Here is a 22977-nt window from a genome sequence, read left to right on the forward strand (position 1 = left end):
TCGAGGCCTGTCAACCGCAAGCTACCGCATGAGCCTGCCAAACTCCCGTATTTCGGGGCGACGACATTTCAGTCGCTCCTCTGCGATAATCACCTTGCTCCAAGAGGCTAAACCTGAGTTCAGTCATCGATAACTGACCGGGAGACACGTTACATCGGTCACTTTTCCGCGATACAGCTTGACATCCTCGAGACAACTAACTTACACACACTTATTCACGATAGTCCTTAATACTACGACATAAACTCACAACATTAATCAAATATACTACTACTGTAACGCTACATAAAATGTAACGTTACAAGCTATATAGGTGATGTAATCAGAAATTATTATTAAGGGAGTATTCTACTGTAGAATTTTTAAAAAATCGAAAATTTTTTTTTTCATATTTTCAAAGTTTAGATATTCAAAAATATTTCATTAAAAGGATTTTTCAAAATTCCTATTATTTCATGAGTTATAGCCGTTTTAGTGACGTGGCATCGGTTCTAGTCCGACCGCTAAAAGTTAACAAAAGACGGTAGGCGTTCCCGAGTCCCTACTTATGTCCCTTTCTATTGTATATCTATTTTATATTAACCCCTACAATGATAACCCGGTAGTAGAAAAAAAGGAGTGTGTTGGGCATGTTCAAAAACGCATGGGTTCACGGTTACGTAAAGCAAAAAAAGATAATAAAGGTATTGGTGGCAAAGGCGCTGGTAAACTCACTGATAAGCTTATCAATGAAGTGTCTTCATATTATAGTTTGGCAATTCGTCAAAATCCAGATTCTGTTGAAGACATGAAGAGAGATGTGTGGGTAACCTACTTTCATAAAATTTCAACTAACGAAAATCCTCAGCACATGAATTGTTCATCTAGTTGGTGCAAGTGTCAGAAGACAATAGAAGACAGCACTATTGACGAATTTGACCACAAAAATCCTCCTCTAAATGACAAAGTTTTAGAAGTAATAAAACCAATTTATGAAAGTTTATCAGCTGATTCTTTATTGGAACGATGTTTGGGTTCTGAAACCCAAAATAATAACGAATCTTTGAATTCGTTAATTTAGACTTTTTCTCCAAAGCACATTCACGCTGGACCGAAGACAATTGAAATTGCCACTTTCTTCGCAGTTAGTATTTTTAATGAAGGTTTCATACCTATATTAAAAATCTTAGATGTTATGGGAATCACGATTGGCCCAGAAGCTAATACTTTTGCAGCGAGACGGGACGAAGCGCGTATCGAGCGCTCGGAACTCCGGACTTCAGAGGCGTCAAAGGAGGGTAGAACTGCACGTCTTCACAAGAGAACATCGGAGAATGAGCATTTTGAAGTAGAAGAAGGATTCTTATATGGAGCAGGAATCGCCGATTAAAAATATGTAAGTATTCTGTACCATGCTACAAGTAAAATTGTCGAAAACTTGTCTCAAAACTTTGAACGCGTTTTTCTCGGAACTACTCTTTTCGAGCTGGCGGTAAAGATATCTCGAGTTCTAATGAACTGATTTACTTCAAATTTGAAGAGGATGTTCTCTATACGTCGCTCCATCTCGTGAACCCTGCCTAAAACTATAAATTCTCATTTAGTATTTTTAAAAAATTCGGAATTGTTAAAAAAATATGAAAAAAAAAATTTTTTTTTCAAACTGCCACCATTTTAAAAAAAAATTTTTTTTTAATTTATTCAAGGGTTATACGATAGCGGCATCTACAATAATTAAGAATCCGTCTATTTTTTATGTTTCAGATCACCAGGAGGGTTGGAATCACGCACGCTAGGACACCCTCTTTTTTTTTGACCCCCCACTTTGACTGCTCATAACTTTGTCAATTTTAATTTTTTTTTTTAATAATTTTTTTATGTAATAATAAAACATCAATAAACAAATGATAAAAAAATATTATAAAAATATTTTTTGTTTCCTTCGTACAGCGCTTCTAAAACCGGGCGAAATTCATGCCTCTACAGTAGAATACTCCCTCAAATCTTACTATTATAAATTTTGATATGGGATCATAGAAGCTAAGATATCAAAATATGGTAGCAAATATTTTTTTTTCTTCTCTCTTTTTCTCTTTCTTGTTGTCTGGAAGGTAATCACTTAACCAAAACTATAATAATAAAGCATGCTAATTAAAGATACTACTCTTAGTACCTATTATCTTTCATTTTTCACTTTAAAAATCTGGCCAGTAATTTTTTTTTCTTTTCACATATTCACATCACATTCTTTTCATATTTGTGAATATAGATATACAAATACATGGAGTGATCATATACTGGTACGTGATCATCTATTGGGGCTTTTACCTTACTTAGAATAACATTTTTTTTCCTTCTGTAGCTATTAATAAGGGCCAGCAATGAGATCTGACTTTAAAATAGTAATATGTTGAAAATTACTAATTTAGCAGCGAAAATCCCTACTGACCCATATTTAAAAGATTGAAATTCCGTAAATGATAATTTTGTGGGAATATGGGGGGTTAGCAAGTAAGACCTGATAGCAAGTAAGACCTGACTTTAGAATAATTAGATAGGGTAGATAACTAATTTAATAGTGAGAATTTTCGCAATCTCAAATATTTTTACTATTCCTTTTTCTTCGGGACCCCGAAGGTTATACGGTATCGATACTACGCGGACACATGAAGGAAACGAAAATAAATTCCTTTTTTTTAATAAATGATACGGGTAACAGTTAAACCAAGAAAAAGAAGATTATAGTCATAATAATAACAATAAAAGTTTGGAAAATCCAAATGAGCATGCCTTAAGCGCTTATGTCATACATAAATTATTTAGATCATAACAAAAATTATTCGTTTTTAATTTGAATTTTCCCGCGAGTAGTATTATCCTCTCTGTAGGTTGAACTAAAGAAAAATTTTAACAGATGATAAAACAGTTAGTAATTATACCATCATGTATGTATAGTTTCTGTTTGTTAATAGTTATTTCAATTCGGTTTATGAAAAATAATATATATATGTCTGTTGAAATCACAGAAAAAGTCACCGAACTGACAATCGAAAAAAATTAACTGTATCGAAACGGAATTATTTTGACACGCAACTTTCACAAGGGTTTTGATAAACTTCCTCAGGAATAAAACAAAAAAAAAATTAAATCGTGAAAGTGATTTTTGACAAAGTTGTGGTGTTATCAAGCCCATAGCTCCCGTGAATACCACGCTCTCATCCATTTAATTCATCAGGAAAACGAGTTTTTTCTGAGAAATCTTATTTAATCGATAAAAAAAATTTTTTTTAACGTGTTCTGTAGTTACTATTATTTATTTCAATATGCTTTTTATCTATAATTTTTTTTCGTTTAAATTATGAAAATCACGTTTTAATCGAAATCACGATTTTTAGGCGAGAGTAGAGCATACCTGCGCGCTTCGCGCTTAAGGCATGCAAAATAATACTAATACTATTAAAAATAAAAATTAAAAGGATACGATTAGGTTGTGTGGTAGATACCACCCAGAACTGTGAGCAAAAAGAAAACGCTTATATGTCAGGGCACCACTATTACGCCCTAACAGTTGGAACTGCCCATCACCAACAGCAGCAGCAGTGACGAAGAGAATCAGGAAAACGGCAATATCAAAACACCGTTCAGCCAATAATTAAACCAATAATGATGCCACCAACAGCAGGAACATCACCAAACAGGACGGAAGTCAGTCACTCAACACAATAATTCACCTGGAAAACATAAAACAATGTAATATATAAAGTATGGGAGAAAATATAAGGAAGAAACTCACCATCGACCGCAGGAAAAGTTAATCAGCATCAGTATCAACAACAGTACCAGCAACAATAACAGCATTTGCGGCAGTAACAGTGCCAACAGTAGCCACAACCTCGGTAGTAACGAAATTGAACAGCAACAGCAACGGTAGCTACAGCAATCAAGCCACATCAGGACGATCAACCTGAAATTTTTTTTTATTATTAATGTAATAATGAAATGTTAGAATAAGCTAAAGAAAATAACTCACCAGTAACATTAGCAGCGGCGAGAATAACGACAATGACAGCAAACCATAAAGAAGCCGCCGAGAATTTCAACCGGAAGGAAATAGCAACATTACCTCGGGGCTGCAATGCACAGCCACCTACTGGAAGAAGGTGGTGTACCCACCATCGGCATACATGTTAACTGGAAAACAAACAGTAAATGACGTTTCAAAAAAAAAAAAATTTAATTAAAAATTCCTTAAAGAATATATGGTCAAAAATACATATAGAATCTTTATAGTCAGAAAGAAAAAAAAATTACATTATGCATTAATCCATAATTTTTCTGTAGAAACATTGGTAAAAATTTTTAAATTAAAACAAATTGCTGTTTTCTACTCTACGAAATGAAAAACAATAGTGAGTATGTATACAGCCGTCTACCTGCTTAAAAAAAAAAAAGTATTTCACATATGTGCAAATAAAATCGCACAGTGACTGCAAGCTGCTCATTGTTATTATTTATTAAGTAAACAAGCCGATTTTTATTAATTCTGAAAATTTCAATTGCATTAGATTTATCAGTTGCCGCCATAATTCAAATTATATCTAGATAATTTTTAAAGATTGGTGATTCACTACTGTACCAACGAACGTTAAGCAATATTTTCTTCACCGTTTACTGCAAAAAATTTGTAGTATTTGAAATGGTAGAGTTTTAATTTAATAGACTTAAAAAATGTTAGAGCTGTCTTACGGTAGAGTTTTTTTTTGGTATAAATTCATTTTGGTATAGTTGTTATGTGGTTGAGTTGTTTCTGGTAGATATTAAACTGGAAGAGATGTAAAATGGTAGGCTTTTATATGGTTGATATTGATTTTGGTAGAGATATTAACGGTAGAGATTGTTGTGGTATAGTTTGACACGTGGTAGAGTTTCAAACTGGTAGAGTTGTTTCGCGGTAAGGTTGTTAACGGGTATATTTTCTGATTGGTTGACTTAAATGTTGGTAGAGAAGTAACTGGTATACTTGCAATTGGTAGAGCTGTCTAGTGGTATAATTAGTTATGGTAGACGTGTTAAAGGGGTAGAGAAGAAACTGGTAGACTTATTAATGTGCCAAAAATTTATATGGTCACCATAAATGAAACCTTTTTTCAAACAAATGGAAATATTACGAAAAGTTTTTGAGTTATAATCAAGTATACCAGAAAATTTTTTTCTTTCCTCCTATAGTGCAATGTATAACCTCTAAAAAATTCTAACTTTTAAATTAAATATTTCCAAAACTGTATGATGCAACAATTTCATTTTGTACAAATCGATACAGAATTATTAATATATATATCTGTTGCGTAAATACCAAATGTTCGCGCCAGAACACTTGGTAAATTCGCACTCTACTGCATCAGTGGTGCTGCGACTGACGCGCACCCTGATAGTCAACTCCCCGAGGCAAATAGACGATTACGCGCCAACCGGCACAATTAATCCACACGCGGTGGCTAACTACACGTGCTCAGTATTTATAAAGTGTTCATAACGGAATTCCAATCATCCAGTGCATCTTGTACGAATCTACTCAACAACTCATCCAGGACAATTCTCCACCATCGGAAATTCAGGTACCAATTTCGTGTCCTTCATAATAATTTAATAATAATGAATTGGTTAATAATAACAATTAAAAACGTAACCTCTCGATTGTTGTTATGCCGGTACCTCGGGATCATGCTTTACATACTATATAAATTATTTTACATTTTGAATCAGCATTCACAAGAGATTAAATAATATTCAGTCTTAATAATATAATACCTGCATGACTCATTAATTAAAATTGTCTTCAGTTCAAGTCGTTGTCATACCTGGATGAGGTGACGTCACTGATCACCAGGTATGCAAATAATCTTATAATCTCTTGCCTTTATTCAAGCCTCTCTTGTGACTGCTGAGTTCAGTTCGCGTTCTGACTCTCCTCCGTGCTCTTCACTCGTATCATCGCTCGTACTAACTATTGTCGCGTCATTAATAATTTTTATTGTGATAAAATAATAGATCAACAAACTCATGCAATTAATTAAATCTGAGCTCGTATTCAAATCTTGGTAAAATTGATTAACTCAACGCTCTTATTAAAACCTTAAATTGATATTTGTGTATGGTGCCAACATATTGATAACTCGTCTTTATGATTATAATTACAGTACTTTCAAATACTTAATTTAATAATAATTCTCGTATTCCTTAATTAAATAGTTCAAATAAATTAAGAAGTTAAATTTATGATAGTTATTAAGAGTCAAGTGTTCACTAATTTTAAACTGTGATATTTTATATAATAAACGAGAAAACCACGAATAAGTGTTTATAATTTCTTTTCAACACCCAGATCCGGTATAAATAAATATTTAATGTTAAGTTAATTTACAATATCATATATATATATATATAATTATTAATATATATATATATATATATATATATATATATATATATATATATATATATATATATATATATATATAATATATAAAATTCTCGTATCACTCTTTTCGTTGCCATACTCCTCCGAAACGGCTAGACCGATTTTGATGAAATTTTTTGTGCTTATACGGTATCTATGAGGATCAGCCAACATCTATTTTTCATCCCCCTAAATGTTAGGGGTAGTCCACCCCTAAATTTTTTTTTTATTTTTTAGACAAAATTTTTAATTTCTATTTTTTTATGATACAACATACAAAAATAATTACAATCCTCAATTTTCACCCTTCTACGATCAACCCTTATTTTTTAATAGCCATTTTAGTAATTTAATCATTTTTCCTCTCCGGTCGAAAACTGATCAATCGTCATTTAATTAGTTATCCCCGCCAGATGTCTACAGGTGTCACTTCTGACCCAGTAAACAGCACGGAGTAGGGATGAGAACGACGCCGGTCTCCTTTCTTTCTCACTCCCTACACAGTTGTCGGCCATCATTATTGTTTATGCATCAAGTGTAGTAGTAACGTTGACAATTATTATTTTGCTATCTCAGTGTAACTCTCATATTAACTTTTAATCATTCCTATTTTATCAATAATAATTAAATTATCAATTTTGAGTGTATTTTGCACGATTAGTTAATCAAGTGATTTTATAACCTCAAAAGTACTCAACACGTGACACGAGCTTCCAATAACAACGGATTTTGTGTTGTAAGTATACTTTTTTTTATTTATATCGAAAATGTCGTTGATCTTATAAAAATGTAATTTTAATTTAATTTTATTAAAAAAATGTAATTGAACAATTAAGATTTTCATAGTTTCCAAAAAATCAATCATTATGAATCTTTATTTTGAAATGTCAATGGAAATATTGGTTGTATGAAAAAATTATAAGAGACAATGTTTTCATAAAATTTAATTTTTTACTTTTGTTTGAAAAATTTTTCCATAAAACTTATATTTTTGTTATAATTTTATAAATTAAAACTAATCATTTCAAAACTGCGGCAAAAATCCTGGCCCTAATTATACTTTTAACATTTTTCATCATTAAATAATTTCATTAATTCTATTTATGTATGTTTTGTACAGTGAGCAATGCCAAGCAAACGCAAAGGGGCTGATTTGAGCCGCAGTACAAGTAAAGCTCGAAACTTGCGAAATAGCAGATCCGAAAGAACAGAAGAACAAATCCAGCAACAAAATACTGATGCACGTGTCAGAATGGCGCAATTGCATCAATAAGAGCCAGAAGATACACGAGCTGAACGCAATGAAGTCAGAAGATTAGAACAACGACAATCACGCCGTTTCACAGTCAACAGACGAAGAACAAATGACCAACAACGACAACAGGTACATCGAGCATTTATATCTGATTCATTCCTGCGTCTAGCATTCCAGTATGAGCCCGATATTGAATATTATGCTCATCTAAAAGTGGTAATTGGTGCTATGGACAAGGAATGTCCGCATTGTCATGCTCTGAAATTCAAAAATGAGCCAGCTGGGATGTGTTGCGCGTCAGGAAAAGTGCAACTACCTGAAATTGAAACACCACCTGAACCATTGAACGGCTTACTTATCGGCACAGATCCAGATTCTAACGTGTTCCTGAAGTCAATTTGAAGATTCAATTCATGCTTTCAAATGACATCGTTCGGAGCAACAGAAATAGTTCGAAATACTAATGCAAATGGTCAACAATTCAATTCTACATTCAAAATCAGAGGCCAAGTTTATCATAAAATGGGCTCACTGCTGCCAATGCCAAACGAACCACATAAATTCTTACAAATCTACTTTATGGGCGGCGAGGATTCCGGAAGCGCACTTTCCAATCGCGTGAATGCACGTTGTGATTATAATAACCTTGATTCACTTTATGCCAGGCGCATCGTCAGCGAGCTAGATGCTCTTTTGAACGAGCACAACGAGTTGTTGAAAATATTCAAATCACATATGCACCAATTACAAAGCGATAATCACGCTATCGTCATTAATCCTGATAAAACACCAGCTGGAGAGCATATTCGTAGATTTAATGCACCCGTTGTTGATGATGTTGCTGGAATCATGGTTGGCGATTGTACAGCTGCACGGGAAATTGTGATTCGTAGAAGAAATAATAATCTTCAGTTCATTGCTGACACACATCGTTCATATGACGCTCTCCAATATCCGCTAATATTCTGGAAGGGACAAGACGAATATTGCATAAACATAAAACAACGAGATCCCGTATCAGGTACTTCATTGATTATTAATTTGATCATTAATCATTTAACAAAACAATTAAATTATTGAACGTAATAAATTTAAATTAATTTTTATGAACAAATATTACAGGAGCTGAAACAAACAAGAACGTTAGCTCAAAGGATTATTATGCGTACCGATTAATGATTAGACGTGGCCTGGACAACGTCATTTTACGATGTCGTGAGCTTTGTCAACAATTCATGGTCGACATGTACGCGAAGATTGAGAGCGAACGACTACGATACTTACGATATAATCAACAAAAGCTGCGCACGGAAGAGTACATTCATTTGCGAGACGCTATTAACAACAACGCCGACGTCGCCGAAATTGGTAACCATGTCATTTTACCATCATCGTACGTAGGCAGTCCACGTCATATGCAAGAATATATACAGGATGCTCTGACTTTCGTGCGCGAATATGGACGACTATGTTTATTTATCACGTTCACATGTAATCCAAAATGGCCAGAGATTACATCTTTGCTACTGCCTGGCCGAAATGCAATACATTGCCATGACATTACAGCACGTATGTTCAGACAAAAGTTCAGACAAGTTCACACAAGTTCAGAGGTGAAAATATACTCATACCACGGATTCCTATTATACCTACAGATGTGCCAATTTAATTCAAACGTATTCAGTTTCCGATTAGATTGGCATTTGCAATGACTATCAACAAATCCCAAGGTCAAACGATGTCTGTTTGTGGATTAGATTTGAGAACACCATGTTTTTCACACGGACAATTATACGTGGCATGCTCTCGAGTGGGTAAACCATCCAGTTTGTTTGTGTTAGCTAAAGATGGACTAACAAAAAATATTGTTCACGCTATAGCATTAAGAGATTGATATTGTTTAATAGTGTTACTGTCCTAATTGTTTAATTAATGATATATAATTTTAAGGAATAAATTATAATAACTTAAAAATAATGTTTGTCTTTTGTTATTTTTATATTCCCTCATCGTTCACAGCGCTCCATGCTTATTTCACGCATATATCACATTCTTACATACATACAATATACACATTCTAACATACATACATACATACAATAAGTAAGCTATTTTTTGTCTACACTAGAAATTACTAGGAAATTATTTATATGGCAAAACAACGTTTTCCGGGTCAGCTAGTATATATATATATATATATATATATATACACATATATATATAAATACTCTGAAAAAATGCAAAAAAAAATCGATTTTTGTTCTGACTGTCCTTATAACCCTATTATATAAGGTCATTTAATTAATTTCATTTCTATCTTCTTTTAAGAGTATGAAACTTTTAAAACTCTATTCGACTTCAAGACATGATGGACTCTCAAAATACTGATATGTGACTGAATCCCAAAATTTTTAAGTTAACGTTTATTATTAAAAACTTTATTGTGATTGAGAAAAAAAACAGATTAAAAAATTTTAAAGCTGAATAAGCATTTGCATTGATGAATCATTACATGGATTTGGTTTCAACAAACGTTTCAAATGTTTTACAGCATTTAAAAAAATTAATTCAATTACCTGATGTACTATGTAAGTTGCTTCAAAAAATCATTGAATTATTGAGTATCTACGGTTATATCAGCACTTCAATGAACCTAATTCAATTTTTCGAACTTGAAGGATTATTTTGTCCATTGGTCATTGAGAATTGATTATTCGTTACGTAATAAAATAACAAATATGTATTTAGATTTTCATTGATATTATTTATTATCTATCAGTTTATTGGTAATGACTGAGTTTAATTAATAGACATAATATGCGAACAAATGCTACAAAAACTATACTGTCAGATAAATAAATAATCATTGATTTTTTAGAAAATTTTTTTTTGATTTTTTAATAACTATTTTTACATAAAGTGGTGACATATTTCTTATATTATATGTTAATTTGTAAATGTAACTTAAATTTTTTTCGGTGAAGCAAAAATTTTCTAAGTCCAAAATACAACTTTTTACTGAATGAGATTTTTGAGGTTGTAGAGAGGATTCTAAATCAACGGGTGGTTCACATTAAGACCTCAAAATCTTTAATAAGGATTTTGAGTATTAAAGTACAGTTACTTTATGTGCGGCAAATAAAACATCAAAGAATTTGAGGCTTTTGAGGTTAAAACTAGAATTTGTTTTTTGACTCGGGTTGGCCAGATGTAGCGTTCCAAAAAAATTCAAAAACTCTTAGTAAAATGATTTCCAATGCATGATGGCGACAAGGAAGCTGCACCAATTTGGACACAAAAAGGAAGCTTCAAAATTTGTCTGGAATATTTTAAAACTTTAAAAGTAACGAACGATGTTGCTGAACGAGGTATTGCACTAATTGAAGATTATAACTGCTACCTAACTAAAAATGAAAAACAGTTACAGTATTTATTACAGGTTTTTCGTGGCCATCGACGACGTTTTCCGAATTGTAATAATAAATCACTTTAAAGATAAATATTTAATATAAATAAATAAACAATTTTTTGAAAAAAATTTATTAATAATATGAAAGTGAACATAATAATAAAATAAAATTGTTTATTTGAAAAAGAAATGATTTTTATAAAAAATCTTTAAGAGGTCACTCCAAATTTTTTTAAATTTCAAAAACCATCAAAAATCGAATTTTTTTAACTTCCCGCTAAGAAAATTGAAAATTTTCAAATATCGGGAAGTTATTGGTTTTACGCCGTTTTTCGAAAATGGAGTTTTCATCGGATCTCGACGTTTCGAGGTCCTAGGAAGCTTTCCTGACTATTTTCACGATGATGTCCGTACGTCTGTATGTGTTTTTGTAGGGAATCCTTTTACGGATTCTAGGCATAGCTGTTTGGCCTGGATATGTGGCGACTCGACGCAGCGTCATACTAATTCGACACTAACGCCCCTACCCACTAAACCCTAAACCCCTTTTCCTTCTTTCCTCTAATCCCTCATGGAAACCGCCGTCAGGCATTACTTCGTGAAGGGAGGATCTAGCTACTGCTCTTCCTTCTGGTGGCTAAGGTGTTAACTATCTTACTTCTATCTTCTGCTATTTGCTCTTTTTCTTTCGGTGGAACGCAAGTCTTTAAGGACTTCTGTTGCAAACGTGTTGGTAGCGTTCCAGGCAGCTTCTGATGACAACATTGCTTCTACTAGTGAATCTGGTTGCATTCTCTGGTTCAGGATCCTCTCCAGTTCTTCACGCTGTGGATCGAAACGAGGACATACAAAGAAGACGTGCTCCGCGTCTTCAGCAGCTCCTGGGCAGGACGGGCACTCCGAAGAGTCATCGTGCTTAAAGCGGTGTAGATACTCTCGAAAACACCCATGTCCCGACATACGTCTGTATGTGTGTGTGTGTGTGTGTGTGTGTGTTTTTTTTTTTTTTTTTTTTTTTATCTACGGGGGGGAATCCTTCTTACGGATTCTAGGCATAGCTGTTCGGCCTGGATATGTGGCGACTCGACGCAGCGTCATACTAAAACTCGACGCTAACGCCCCTACCCACTAAACCCTAAACCCCTTTTCTTCTTTCCTCTAATCCCTCATGGAAACCGCCGTCAGGCATTACTTCGTGAGGGGAGGATCTAGCTACTGCTATTCCTTCTGGTGGCTAAGGTGTTATTTTTCCTTCCTTCTAGTTTCTGTCATTTGCCCTTTTTCTTCCAATGGAACGCAGCTCTGTAAGCACTTCGGTGGTAAACGTGCTTGTGGCGTTCCATGCAGCTTCGGATGACAGCATTTCTTCTACTATTGACTCTGGTGTGATTTTCTTGTTCAGGATCTTCTCTAACTCATCACGCTGTGGGTTAAAACGAGGGCACTCAAAGAAAACGTGCTCCGCATTTTCAGCAACTCTTGGGCAAGACGGACACTCTGGGGAATTATCGTGCTTAAAGCGATAAAGGTACTCCCGGAAACAGCCGTGTCCTGACAACATCTGGATCAGATAGTAGTTGGCCTCGCCGTGATTCCGGTTAAGCCAAACGTCAATCCTTGGTATGAGACGGTGTGTCCATCTCCCTGTTGTCGCGGCGTCCCACTGCGATTGCCATCGCGCGATGCTGTTCTGCCGTTCTTTAGCTCTGAGTTCCTCGGCACTTTGTGCGGTTGTCCTCTTTCGTTGGTAAGGGTTACGTCTTTCCTCAGCTAGGACTCTGAGCGGCAAAATTCCGGAAATGACACACACTGCTTCCTCTGATATTGTTCGAAAGGCGCTGGCTACTCTTAGCGCGCTCAGTCGGTAAACTGGACATGCTTTCCTCCATGATTCTTGGATCTCAAGTGCGTCGGCCCAAATGGATATACCATATGTGAGGACCGAAGTAACTACTGATGATAGCAATGACCTCCTTGTCTGCTTCGGGCCACCGATGTTGGGCATCAATCGTACTAGGTTGGCTACTACTGCTGATGATTTTGGTGGTCACGTGCTCAACTTGTTGTTTAAAGTTAAGTCGGGCATCGAGCATCACTCCCAGATATCGAATGAATGGTTGGGATGTGATTTCTTGGTCTCCGACGTTTAGATTGATCGTTTCCACCACTTTTCTGCTAGTGATAAGTACAGCCTCGGTCTTCTGTTTAGCCAGTTGTAAATTTACTGTGTCCATCCACTGGTTAATTCGCTCAAAGGTGATAGCGAACATATGTTATATCTCATCAAGATGCTTAGCGACTATTACTACGGCTACGTCGTCCGCGTACGCTACCAGTTTGACGTTTCTTGGTAGTTTCAGTCTCAGCAATCCGTTGTACATGACATTCCAGAGAAGTGGACCGAGAACAGAACCCTGCGGTACACCTCCAGTAACATCATACTCCTTTGGACCATTCTTCGTGTCATATCTCAGGACTCTATCTGTGAAGTAGCTAGCGACTATCCTTCGTAGATATCCTGGTACGTTTATCTCTTGAAGGGCTTGCATGATGCAATCCCAGTTGGCGGAGTTAAAGGCATTTTTTATGTCTAAAGTTGCCACCAGGCAATATTTCTTCGTTCCCCCCTTCCATCTGGTACCGGCGATTGCGTCTTTGGCTATACCGACAACCAGGTTGATCGCGTCCAGGGTTGATCGTCCTTTCCGAAATCCGTACTGATTGTCTGCCAAGAGTGGATCGACAACTGCTTCTATCCTTTGGTGGATTATACGTTCTAGTATCTTACCGGCTGTATCCAGCATGTAGAGTGGACGATAAGATGACGGTTCTTCCAGTGGCTTTTTCCCTTTAGAAAGTAGTACTAGCAGTTGTTGTTTCCACTTCCGAGGAAAAATCCCTTCCTTCAAGCAGATGTTGTAGACGTCGAGGAATAACGCTGGCGCTGCTTTAATAGATGTTTTCAAGGCAATATTAGGGATTCCGTCCAATCCCGGTGCTTTATTATTCCCGACGCGGTTACAAGCTTCCATCAGTTCTTCTTTCGTGACAGGTGGAATATCATTCAGTTCGTCCTGTGTCAACAGATAGTTGAAAACGCGCTGTCGTGGAAACAGCGCAGTCACGATCTTCTGTAAGAGTTGAGGACACGTAGGAGACGGCATTGGCTGATATTTCAGGTGTGCCATGACTACCTTGTAAGGTCTACCCCACAAGTCTTTGTCCACCTCGTTGATTAGCTCTTTCCAGCAGTTCTTCTTGCTATCCTTGATGGCTTTGTTTAAATGTCGACGAGCTTTCTTGTATTCTGCGACTAGTTCCGCTGAGTCAGGCCGCCGATAACCACGCTGAGATATTCTTCTTTTCTTGAGACACTCTTTCCGTAGGAAGCTGATGTGTTCGTTCCACCAGTGCACCGAAGGTCTTTGGTTCATGCCCCGTTTACGGGGCATGCAGGTGTCGCAAGCCTGGGTCACTCTCTTCATCAAGTCCTTGGTCATTTCTTCTGCAGATCCAGTAGTAAGCGGTTCACTATTTAGGGCAGCTACTAGAGCACCTGGGTCAAAGGATTTCACCTTCCACCCAACGATGTCAAGTTTCTTAGCCGGTCTTCTAGGATTCTGGTCCTTTGATACTTCCCAGAGAATCGCATTGTGATCGCTGGCCGTGTAGATCTCCATCACCTTCCAGTCGTAGTTTCCTCTGATGAGGCTGCTGCTGACAAAAGTAAGATCCACAATAGAACTTGCGTCTCCTTTAGTGTACGTCGGCGCATCGCCGCTGTTTAACAGTACTACATCTAACGTAGAAAAAGCTTCCAGTAGTTGTTTACCTCGAGCGTTGGTGTGTTTGCTGCCCCATTCCACTGCCCAGGCGTTGAAGTCTCCAGCTATTGCCACTGGGTAGTACTGCTTCGCGTCCTCCGTCAGTCGATCCAGAAAGTCCATGAATTCAACAATAGTGAGGCTAGGTGGTGCGTAGCAGCTGTAAAAGCGGATGCCATCTACCGATGTTGCTACAAAGTCGGCGCTGCCATTGTTAACGACACTCTGGAAGGGGAGCTTGCGATAGGACCATATGACAGCTTTTTTGGTGCAGTCAGTTTCCCATGGTTGGCCGCCGAGGTGTTTATACGGTTCCGATATAAGCACAAGGTCAAGCTTCTGTTCACGTACTGTCTGCATGAGCAAATCATGTGCCGCTTCACAGTGGTTGATGTTTAGCTGCAGTATTCTCATTTTCGTTTATCAGTTATCTTCTTGAGTGCCTCTTGGTGTACTTGGTATACATGCGGGCATCTGCTTGTGCCGTCATGATGGGCGTTATTCTCTGTACCGGATTGATCCACACACAGTGCGCATTTAGCAGGCTTATTACATTCGGCGATTTTGTGTCCCTCTTCTCCACATTTAATGCAAAGTTTAGAGCGGTCGACTTTACTTGTGCACTGAACCGCACGGTGTCCAAAATGCCAGCATTTATAACATCGGACTGGTCTTAGTACTGTTCTAATACGACAATTGGTCCAGCCGATCCTAATCTTACCGTGTTCTCCTACCACTTTCTGCGCTACCGTTGCTGCCAGAGTCACCGATGCAATTTGTGTTCTGCTACGTAAGACCTTACGAATTTTAATGGCCTCTACTGTTATACCACAATCGTTTCCAGCTGCCTCTTGTAAAGCTGTTAGAATGTCATATTTAGTTGTAGTATCGTCAATATCGCGAATTTCCAGGTCTTCTTCAGGTCCTGTACTAATGACATTTGCGTCCTCCTTAAGTATTCCCGCGATAGTCTTCTGCAGGTCTTTACCTCTATCACTACTGCCTTTCGACAGCGTGATGAGAATGTTCCCTGTCGCGGTCCTGCGTATTTTCTCGACTGTGTTGCGGACCTGATTTGGGCGAACGTCCGCCTTGATCCGTGTAAGTATTTCAGAATACTTATCTTTGTTCGCTGGACGGATAATAAGTGCCTCCGGTCTCGTTGCTATTCTTCTTGGCTTCTGGTTCGGCTTCGGTGGAGGCACCAGAGGTTTTTCTGGGGGCAGTTTCTTGCGCTCCTTCTTCTTGTCCTTTCTGGATTGCACCTTTTCCTAGCCTGGCTTCTTGTTCTGTTCACAAGAGTTTTGTGGAAGATCCTTAACCACTTCCTGCTTCTTGATAGGATGACCAGGTCCAACGTCTTTCAGCTTCTTGGGAGTATGAAAAGCTCCGCCTTCGGGAAAACGAATTTTTCTTTTCAACTTCCTCAGGATGCGGCCGTCTTGGTCAAAGGATTCAGTCTCTGCCATTGTGATAGTTTCACTTTCTTCTTCAGCGACTGATTCTCCCTCACCTTCGGCTCCAGTGTCCATCGCTTCTTCAACAACCACTTGACTGTTTCTCTCCGATGTAGCACAAGGGGTGCGGTGTAATGATGAGCGCCATTCTTCGTCCAGTTTCTTGAATCTTCCAAGAGCATTGACTACACCGGTTGTCTTGGTCTTTATCTCCTTGTGGATATTGACTTTAGTTTGGACAAACTCTTGCAGCTCAATGGTCAGCTTCTCAAGGCGCTCCAACGCTTGCGTTCTCTTCATGTCAGCGCTTGCTTCAATCGCTGCTTGTTGAGCATGAAGCCCGTTTCTATTCATGTTTGTTTCCTGTAACTTACTCATACTTTTTTGATTTACCAGCGCATCGTACGGAGTGGAGCGGGTTGCCATAACTAGGAACGGGTGTACCCTCGGAGATAGTACTCCTACCCCAGTTCCCTGAGGCCTAGCCGACACTTAGCCAGTCCCGGAATACACGGACGGACTAGACTCGCTCGGAGCGGTGAAGATTCCGATCTCTAACACTCACTGCGTACTTCCTGATCAAGGCCCGAAGTGGCTGGCTCCTGATCCACTGCTGCAACTTTCACCTCGGCAGAGCAAGCTCACATCAGCCGTGGCCTGCATCGTCGGAAACTACGATACAGGTTCCGGACACTCCCAGTGAGTTACAGCAGGAACCAATCGTCTTGCTAGGTCAGTTAGTGTGACCAACCCATTAAAGGGGAGTTTTGTCCACGGGAGCTTATTTTGTTTGGTTATTTTGCTTGGCTCCTACCCGCTGTACCTCATCAACTAAGAGATTAAGTGTCATCCAAGGACAACGAGCGTTCTCCCATCCGCTCGGGGAGACGCGCCCGGTAGCAGTATCTCTTCTGCCCCGAGTGTGTGTGTGTGTGTGTGTGTGTGTGTGTGTGTGTGTGTGTGTTTAAACCTCTTGTTACTTTTGAACGGCTTGACCGATTTCATCGCGGTTGGTGTCATTCAAAAGAGCTTCGCCAAACTTAGATTTCCTGTAAGTTGGAACCGATTCGGACCAGTAGATTTCGAGAAATTGCAAAAACAGTGAAAAAAAAGTTGTTTTTTTTCATTTTTTTTAAATATCTCCGAATTAGCTGAACCGATAAACTTCAAAAACTATCCAGCTCTTAACCTTGAAATCCCGCATCGATCTCCACATAGAGCGTCAGAATCGGTTGATGCGTTCGTGAGATATCGTTGTCGAAAAAAATCGAAAAAAGTGTTTTTTTGTAATAACTCCGGAATGTTTCATCAGATCAATTTTTTTTGTTACAAATTGTTTATAGAGCTTAAAAACCCACATCGATTGCCGCCTACCGCGTGAAAATCGGTTGATTTATTAAAAAGTTACAGCAGTTTGAAAATTAGAAAAATCGTGTTTCATCGAATTATGATAAGACTTTTGAGCTTGAGGAGCTCAAAAGCATAGCATAGCTATCTCTTTGAGCTCGGAGAGCTTAAAATAACACATAAATTGTATTTTTGAGCTCGAAGAGCTCGAAAACGTCATAAGTGAAATTTTAAGCGCCTGGGTATGGAATTAGCGGGAAGTTGCAGGGATGGCCTTCAGGGTCAGCCGTTTTTCTAATTTTTTTTTTTTAATTTTTTTTCTCGTTACGTCATAATTTTATAGACCAAAAAAAATTAAGTTTCTGAAAGTTTCAGTTCAAAATTTTAATTTTGAAAGGTCGCTCATAATTTTTTTTCAATTTATTAGTGCATTGCTTTAGATTTTTTTGAGCGACCTTTTAATATTCAAATTAAAATTACGTACATTTCTATTTTTTTATTTAGTACAATAATCGATAAAAATACACCACGTGATGTACTAAAAATTAAGCACAATATAGAAAACATAATTTTTTTTTATTGAATAATATTACAAAGAAAATGTATCATTATATTTAATTGTTTTTTCTCTGAGTTCTTAATATTTCGTAAGTTTATCTGAACAAATCGTTTATTCGCCGAATTCCTACTATTGCCCCTAGAATTGATTTGCAATTACTAAAAGATCTGGTTCAATTTAGAAAAGAAAATCAAAAGTTAGGTTCAGCTGCACTAAAAAGTTTTTCACGACATTTATGGTACATTAGTGACTATTTAATTGGATTAGCCTTTTTTGACTTAGAAGTTAAAAAAAATTATAAGCGACCTTTTAAAATTTGAATTTTGAACTGAAACTTTTAGGAACTTATTATTTGTGGCCTATAAAATTATAATGTAACGAGGAAAAAAATTAGAAAAACGGTTGACCCTGAAGGCCATCCCTGCAACTTCCCGCTAATTCCCTACCTAGGCGCTTAAAATTGCACTTATGATGTTTTTGAACTCTTTGAGCTCAAAAACATAATTTATGTGTTATTTCGAGCTCTCCGAGCTCAAAGAGATAGCTTTGCTATGCTTTTGAGCTCTTTAAGCTCAAAAGTCTTATCAAAATTCGATGAAACACGATTTTTCTAATTTTCAAACTGCTGTAACTTTTTAATAGATCAACCGATTTTCACGTGGTAGGCAGCGATCGATGTGGTTTTTTGAGCTCTATGAATAATTTTGTACAAAAAAATTGATCTCATGAAAAATTTCGGAGTTATTACAAAAAAAACACTTTTTTCGATTTTTTTAGACAACGATATCTCACGAACGCATCAACTGATTCTGACGCTTTATGTGGCAATCGATGCGGGTTCTCAAAGTTAAGAGCTGCTTAGTTTTTGAAGTCGATCGGTTCAGCCAATTCAGAGATATTTAAAAAAAATGAAAAAAAAAAACAACTTTTTTTGTTGCTTTTTTTTCACTTTTTTTTGCAATTTCTCGAAATCTACTAGTCCGAATCGGTTCCAACTTACAGGAAATCTAGAAATCAAGGAAAGGGCAATAACAAGAAGAGGCAGCTGTCCACGCCCAGCCCTTCTTCGATAATCGAGAAGCCACAACAGAAAAAGACAGCCCGGGAGGACGTCTGGACTACAGTGGACCGAAATAGGAAGAAGAAAGAAAAAGAGCATGAAACAGCGGCTCCCCCTAATAAAGCTCAAAACCAATCAAGTAAGGGTGCCTCTAAGAAACCGAGGAGAAAGAAGACAAGAACTAAGGCTGTTCTTGTTCAACCAGTAGACGGTCAAACTTATGCTGATATCCTAAAGGAAATCAAAGCCAAGGTAAGCCCTGTCGAGACGAACGTAGACAAGTCTATTAAAAAGACAAAACACGAAGGCGTTCTCCTTGAAATGGCTCGAAAGACCGAAGATAGCAAGGCTTTCACCGATGCAGTAAGGTCAACATAGACTGCAAACATCGGCACGGTCAAGACGCTAACACCAACAACAACGATCGAGATCCTCGACTTGGACGAAATCTCTACCGAGAGCGAAGTCCGTGAAGCACTCAAACGTGAATTCACTGACAGCCTGGAGGTCAAACGGGTAAATTTGACAAAACCCACACCACGAGGAAATCGGGCAGCCTTCTGCGAAGTAGACGAGGCCAGTGTGATTAAGGCCCTTGACAAGGTCCATATAATGATCGGTTGGGTGAACTGTCGTATACGCCCAGTTGCAAAAGTAACCCGCTGTTTTAAATGTCTTAGTTTTGGACACCAAACACGCCAGTGTGCGGGACAAAACAGAAGCAGGTGCTGCTACAAATGTGGCGGAGAGAACCACAAGGCCATAAACTGCACGGAGAAGCCAAAATGCTTCCTTTGTGCTCCGGACAAAGATGCCAAGGATGGTCTATGCCATATTTCTTGCTTGCAGGGCATTCCGCACAGCACTTGCAGAAGCCAAGAGAGGGCAAAAATGACACGCATACTACAAGGCAACCTGAATAGGTGCGCCTTGGCGCAAAACTTGCTGCGCCAGCGTGTCTTTGAAGATAAAATCGACGTCTGCTTTATCTGCGAGCAATATCTAAATATCGAAGGTAAAACATGGTTCGCAGACGAAACTGGCAAGGCAGAAATTTGGATTGTGAACACAAAGAACGTTACCGTCAACAACAGCAGAAGTGGAGCCGGTTTTGTCTGGATTCAAACCCCCACAACCTACTTCATGAGCTTCTATCTCTCACCTAACGGAGGGATTAGTGTGTTCCGACAGAAACTGGCAAATATAGAAGATGCGGTCACTAAGTTCAACAGTGAAGTCATCGTAGCCGGAGACTTCAACGCTAAATCGGCTGAGTGGGGCGCTGCTTTCTCTGACACCAGAGGTAACGAGGTCGCTGACGTCGCAACTAGACTCGACCTCATAGTGCTGAACACCGGGAGCACCACGACCTTTAGAAGACCAGGGTACTAAGAGTCCATCCTCAACATTTCGTTGGCGACTCCAAGGACTGCCAACATGATCGACGACTGGACTGTATCCGAAGAATTCAGTGGCAGTGACCACCGGTTTGTGACATTCAACGTTGGATTGGCATCTACTCCGGTTTCACAACGCGACCTTTCTAAGCGGAAGTGGAATGCCAGAAGGCTTGATCCAGAGGCATTGCGAGCTTCACTTGCACGATGCTGGTCTATTCTTCAAAACAACCCGACTCTGGATACCTGCAGCGAGACGGTAAAGGCAGTGCTAAATATGATGAAGGAGATTGCTGTCGCATGTGACGCCTCTATGCCGCGGCTGAAAAATAGGAGTTTCCACAGGCTGGCGTACTGGTGGTCAACAGACAGCAGAACTTCGCAAAAGATGTCAAAAGCTACGTCGCTGCGCAACGAGAGCCGCGAAACGCTCCCTAAGCGAGGAATTGTATTCAAAAGAGTACAAGCAGGCCAAAAAGACGCTAAACCGAGCCATTAAAGCAAGAAAAGCGATATTGTGGAAAAAGATCTGTTATGATCTCGACAAGGACATCTGGGGCAAAGCCTACCAAATTGTCAGCAAATGACTTGGAAAGGCTTCACCAGAAGCGCCTAAGTCTCCTGCCTTAATGGACAGTATTGTAGCGGAGCTTTTCCCCAAATACCCGCCGCGGGAGGAGAAACACTACGCTAAAAACAGCGAAGGAACACCCTTCACAACTAAGTAACTACAAGACGCGGCCAAGTTACTCAAAACAGGAAAGGCACCTGAACCTGATGGCATCCCTGCAGCGGTGATTCAAGATTGTAGCCCTGGAATACCCAGTCATACTCCTGAACACCTACAACGCATTCTTGGCAACTGGCACGTTTCCCGCGGTCTGGAAGCGGCAGAGATTGGTTCTCTTAGACAAAGGAAAGAGAACCCCCGTATCACCTTCGTCGTTTAGACCACTCTGTATGCTAGACATTGCTGGAAAACTGGTCGAGGAGCTCATACATGGGAGACTTCGCAACGACATCGACCGTGCTGGAGGTTTTGCCACCAACCACCATGGCTTCCGGAAAGGTTGTTCGACAGTCGGAGCGATCGAGAAAGTTATAAAGACAGCAACACAAGCATGGTCTGGTAGCCTCAAAGCTCGTAAAGTATGTCTCCTCCTCACGCTAGATGTCAAAAACGCATTTAACAGCGCAAATTGGAGATACATTTTAGATGCTCTGGAGCACAAGTTTGACGCGGAGTCAGAGAATCTGGCACTAGTCGACAACTACCTGGACGAAAGAAAGCTAATAGCGGAATCTACGGAAGGCCCACAAGAATACGCCATAACGAGTGGCGTACCGCAAGACTCAATAATGGGGCCCGAACTATGGAATGCGGACTACGACGAGCTTCTTGAAATCTCGCTACCAAAGCAAGTAGAGCTAACGGACTTTGCAGACGACGTTGCGGCCTCGATAGTAGTAGACAGCGTAGAAGAGGCCGAATTATTGGTCCGGAAAAACCATTGACGCCATCGAGACTTGGCTTGATAAACACCACCTGAAACTCGCCAAGCATAAAACGGAGATGGTTGTTCTGACACGTCAAAAATGGTTCCCAAAACCATTCGCTGTGGATATGGAAGGAACAACACTGTCGTCAACAAGGGCCCTGCGCTATCTAGGGGTAATGATAGACGAGAAACTATCTTTCCGCGAACACCTTGACAGTGCATGCAAGAAAGCCAGCAAGACGGTGTCTAGCCTAGCAAGAATCATGACCAACTCTATGGGACCAAGAACCAAAAAGAGAAGAGTTCTTCTAGAAGTAGTCCACTCGGTACTGCTTTATGGAGCAGAAATATGGACAGACATATTGAAACAGAAGACCTACCGACGAAAAATAGCGGCAGTGCAGCGGCGAGGCGCTCTCAGGGTTGCCTGCGCCTATCGAACAGTTTCCGAAGCGGCTATATTGGTCATTGTGGGAGCCACACCTATTGACCTACTCGCGTTTTAGAGTGCGAAACTCTATGACGCTAAAAACAGTGACGAAAAAATGAAGGACGCAAGAACGAGGATAAAGGCGGAAACGCAACAAGGGTGGCAGGACCGATGGACATCGGGAGAGACGGGCAGATGGACGGCACGCCTGATCCCAAACATCAACGTCTGGTTTTCTCGGGAATACGGAGAAACGGACTTTTTCTTGACCCAGCTATTGACGAGACATAGGCAGTTCAATGCC

At 38.9% G+C, this 22977-nt stretch overlaps 1 protein-coding gene across 1 annotated transcript; it reads left to right on the forward strand.

Annotated features, from left to right (window-relative positions):
• Positions 1 to 7906: 7906 nt before the first annotated feature.
• On the forward strand, positions 7907 to 21472 carry LOC123268544. Its single transcript, XM_044733750.1, has 4 exons — positions 7907 to 8712; positions 8814 to 9174; positions 19290 to 19599; positions 21341 to 21472. Exons 1-4 carry the CDS (start codon positions 8115 to 8117, stop codon positions 21470 to 21472), a joined length of 1401 nt encoding a protein of 466 aa, XP_044589685.1. The 5' UTR covers positions 7907 to 8114.
• Positions 21473 to 22977: the final 1505 nt, after the last annotated feature.

Source organism: Cotesia glomerata, linkage group LG1 (assembly GCF_020080835.1).
Source record: "Cotesia glomerata isolate CgM1 linkage group LG1, MPM_Cglom_v2.3, whole genome shotgun sequence".
Lineage (NCBI taxonomy): Eukaryota > Metazoa > Arthropoda > Insecta > Hymenoptera > Braconidae > Cotesia > Cotesia glomerata.

Coding starts and splice junctions, on each gene's coding strand:
- LOC123268544 (XM_044733750.1), top strand. CDS start 8,115: ATGACATCGTTCGGAGCAACAGAAATAGTTCGAAATACTAATGCAAAT. Junction 8,713..8,813: donor ACAACGAGATCCCGTATCAG/GTACTTCATTGA, acceptor CAAATATTACAG/GAGCTGAAACAAACAAGAAC. Junction 19,600..21,340: donor TAAAGGAAATCAAAGCCAAG/GTAAGCCCTGTC, acceptor TGACTTGGAAAG/GCTTCACCAGAAGCGCCTAA.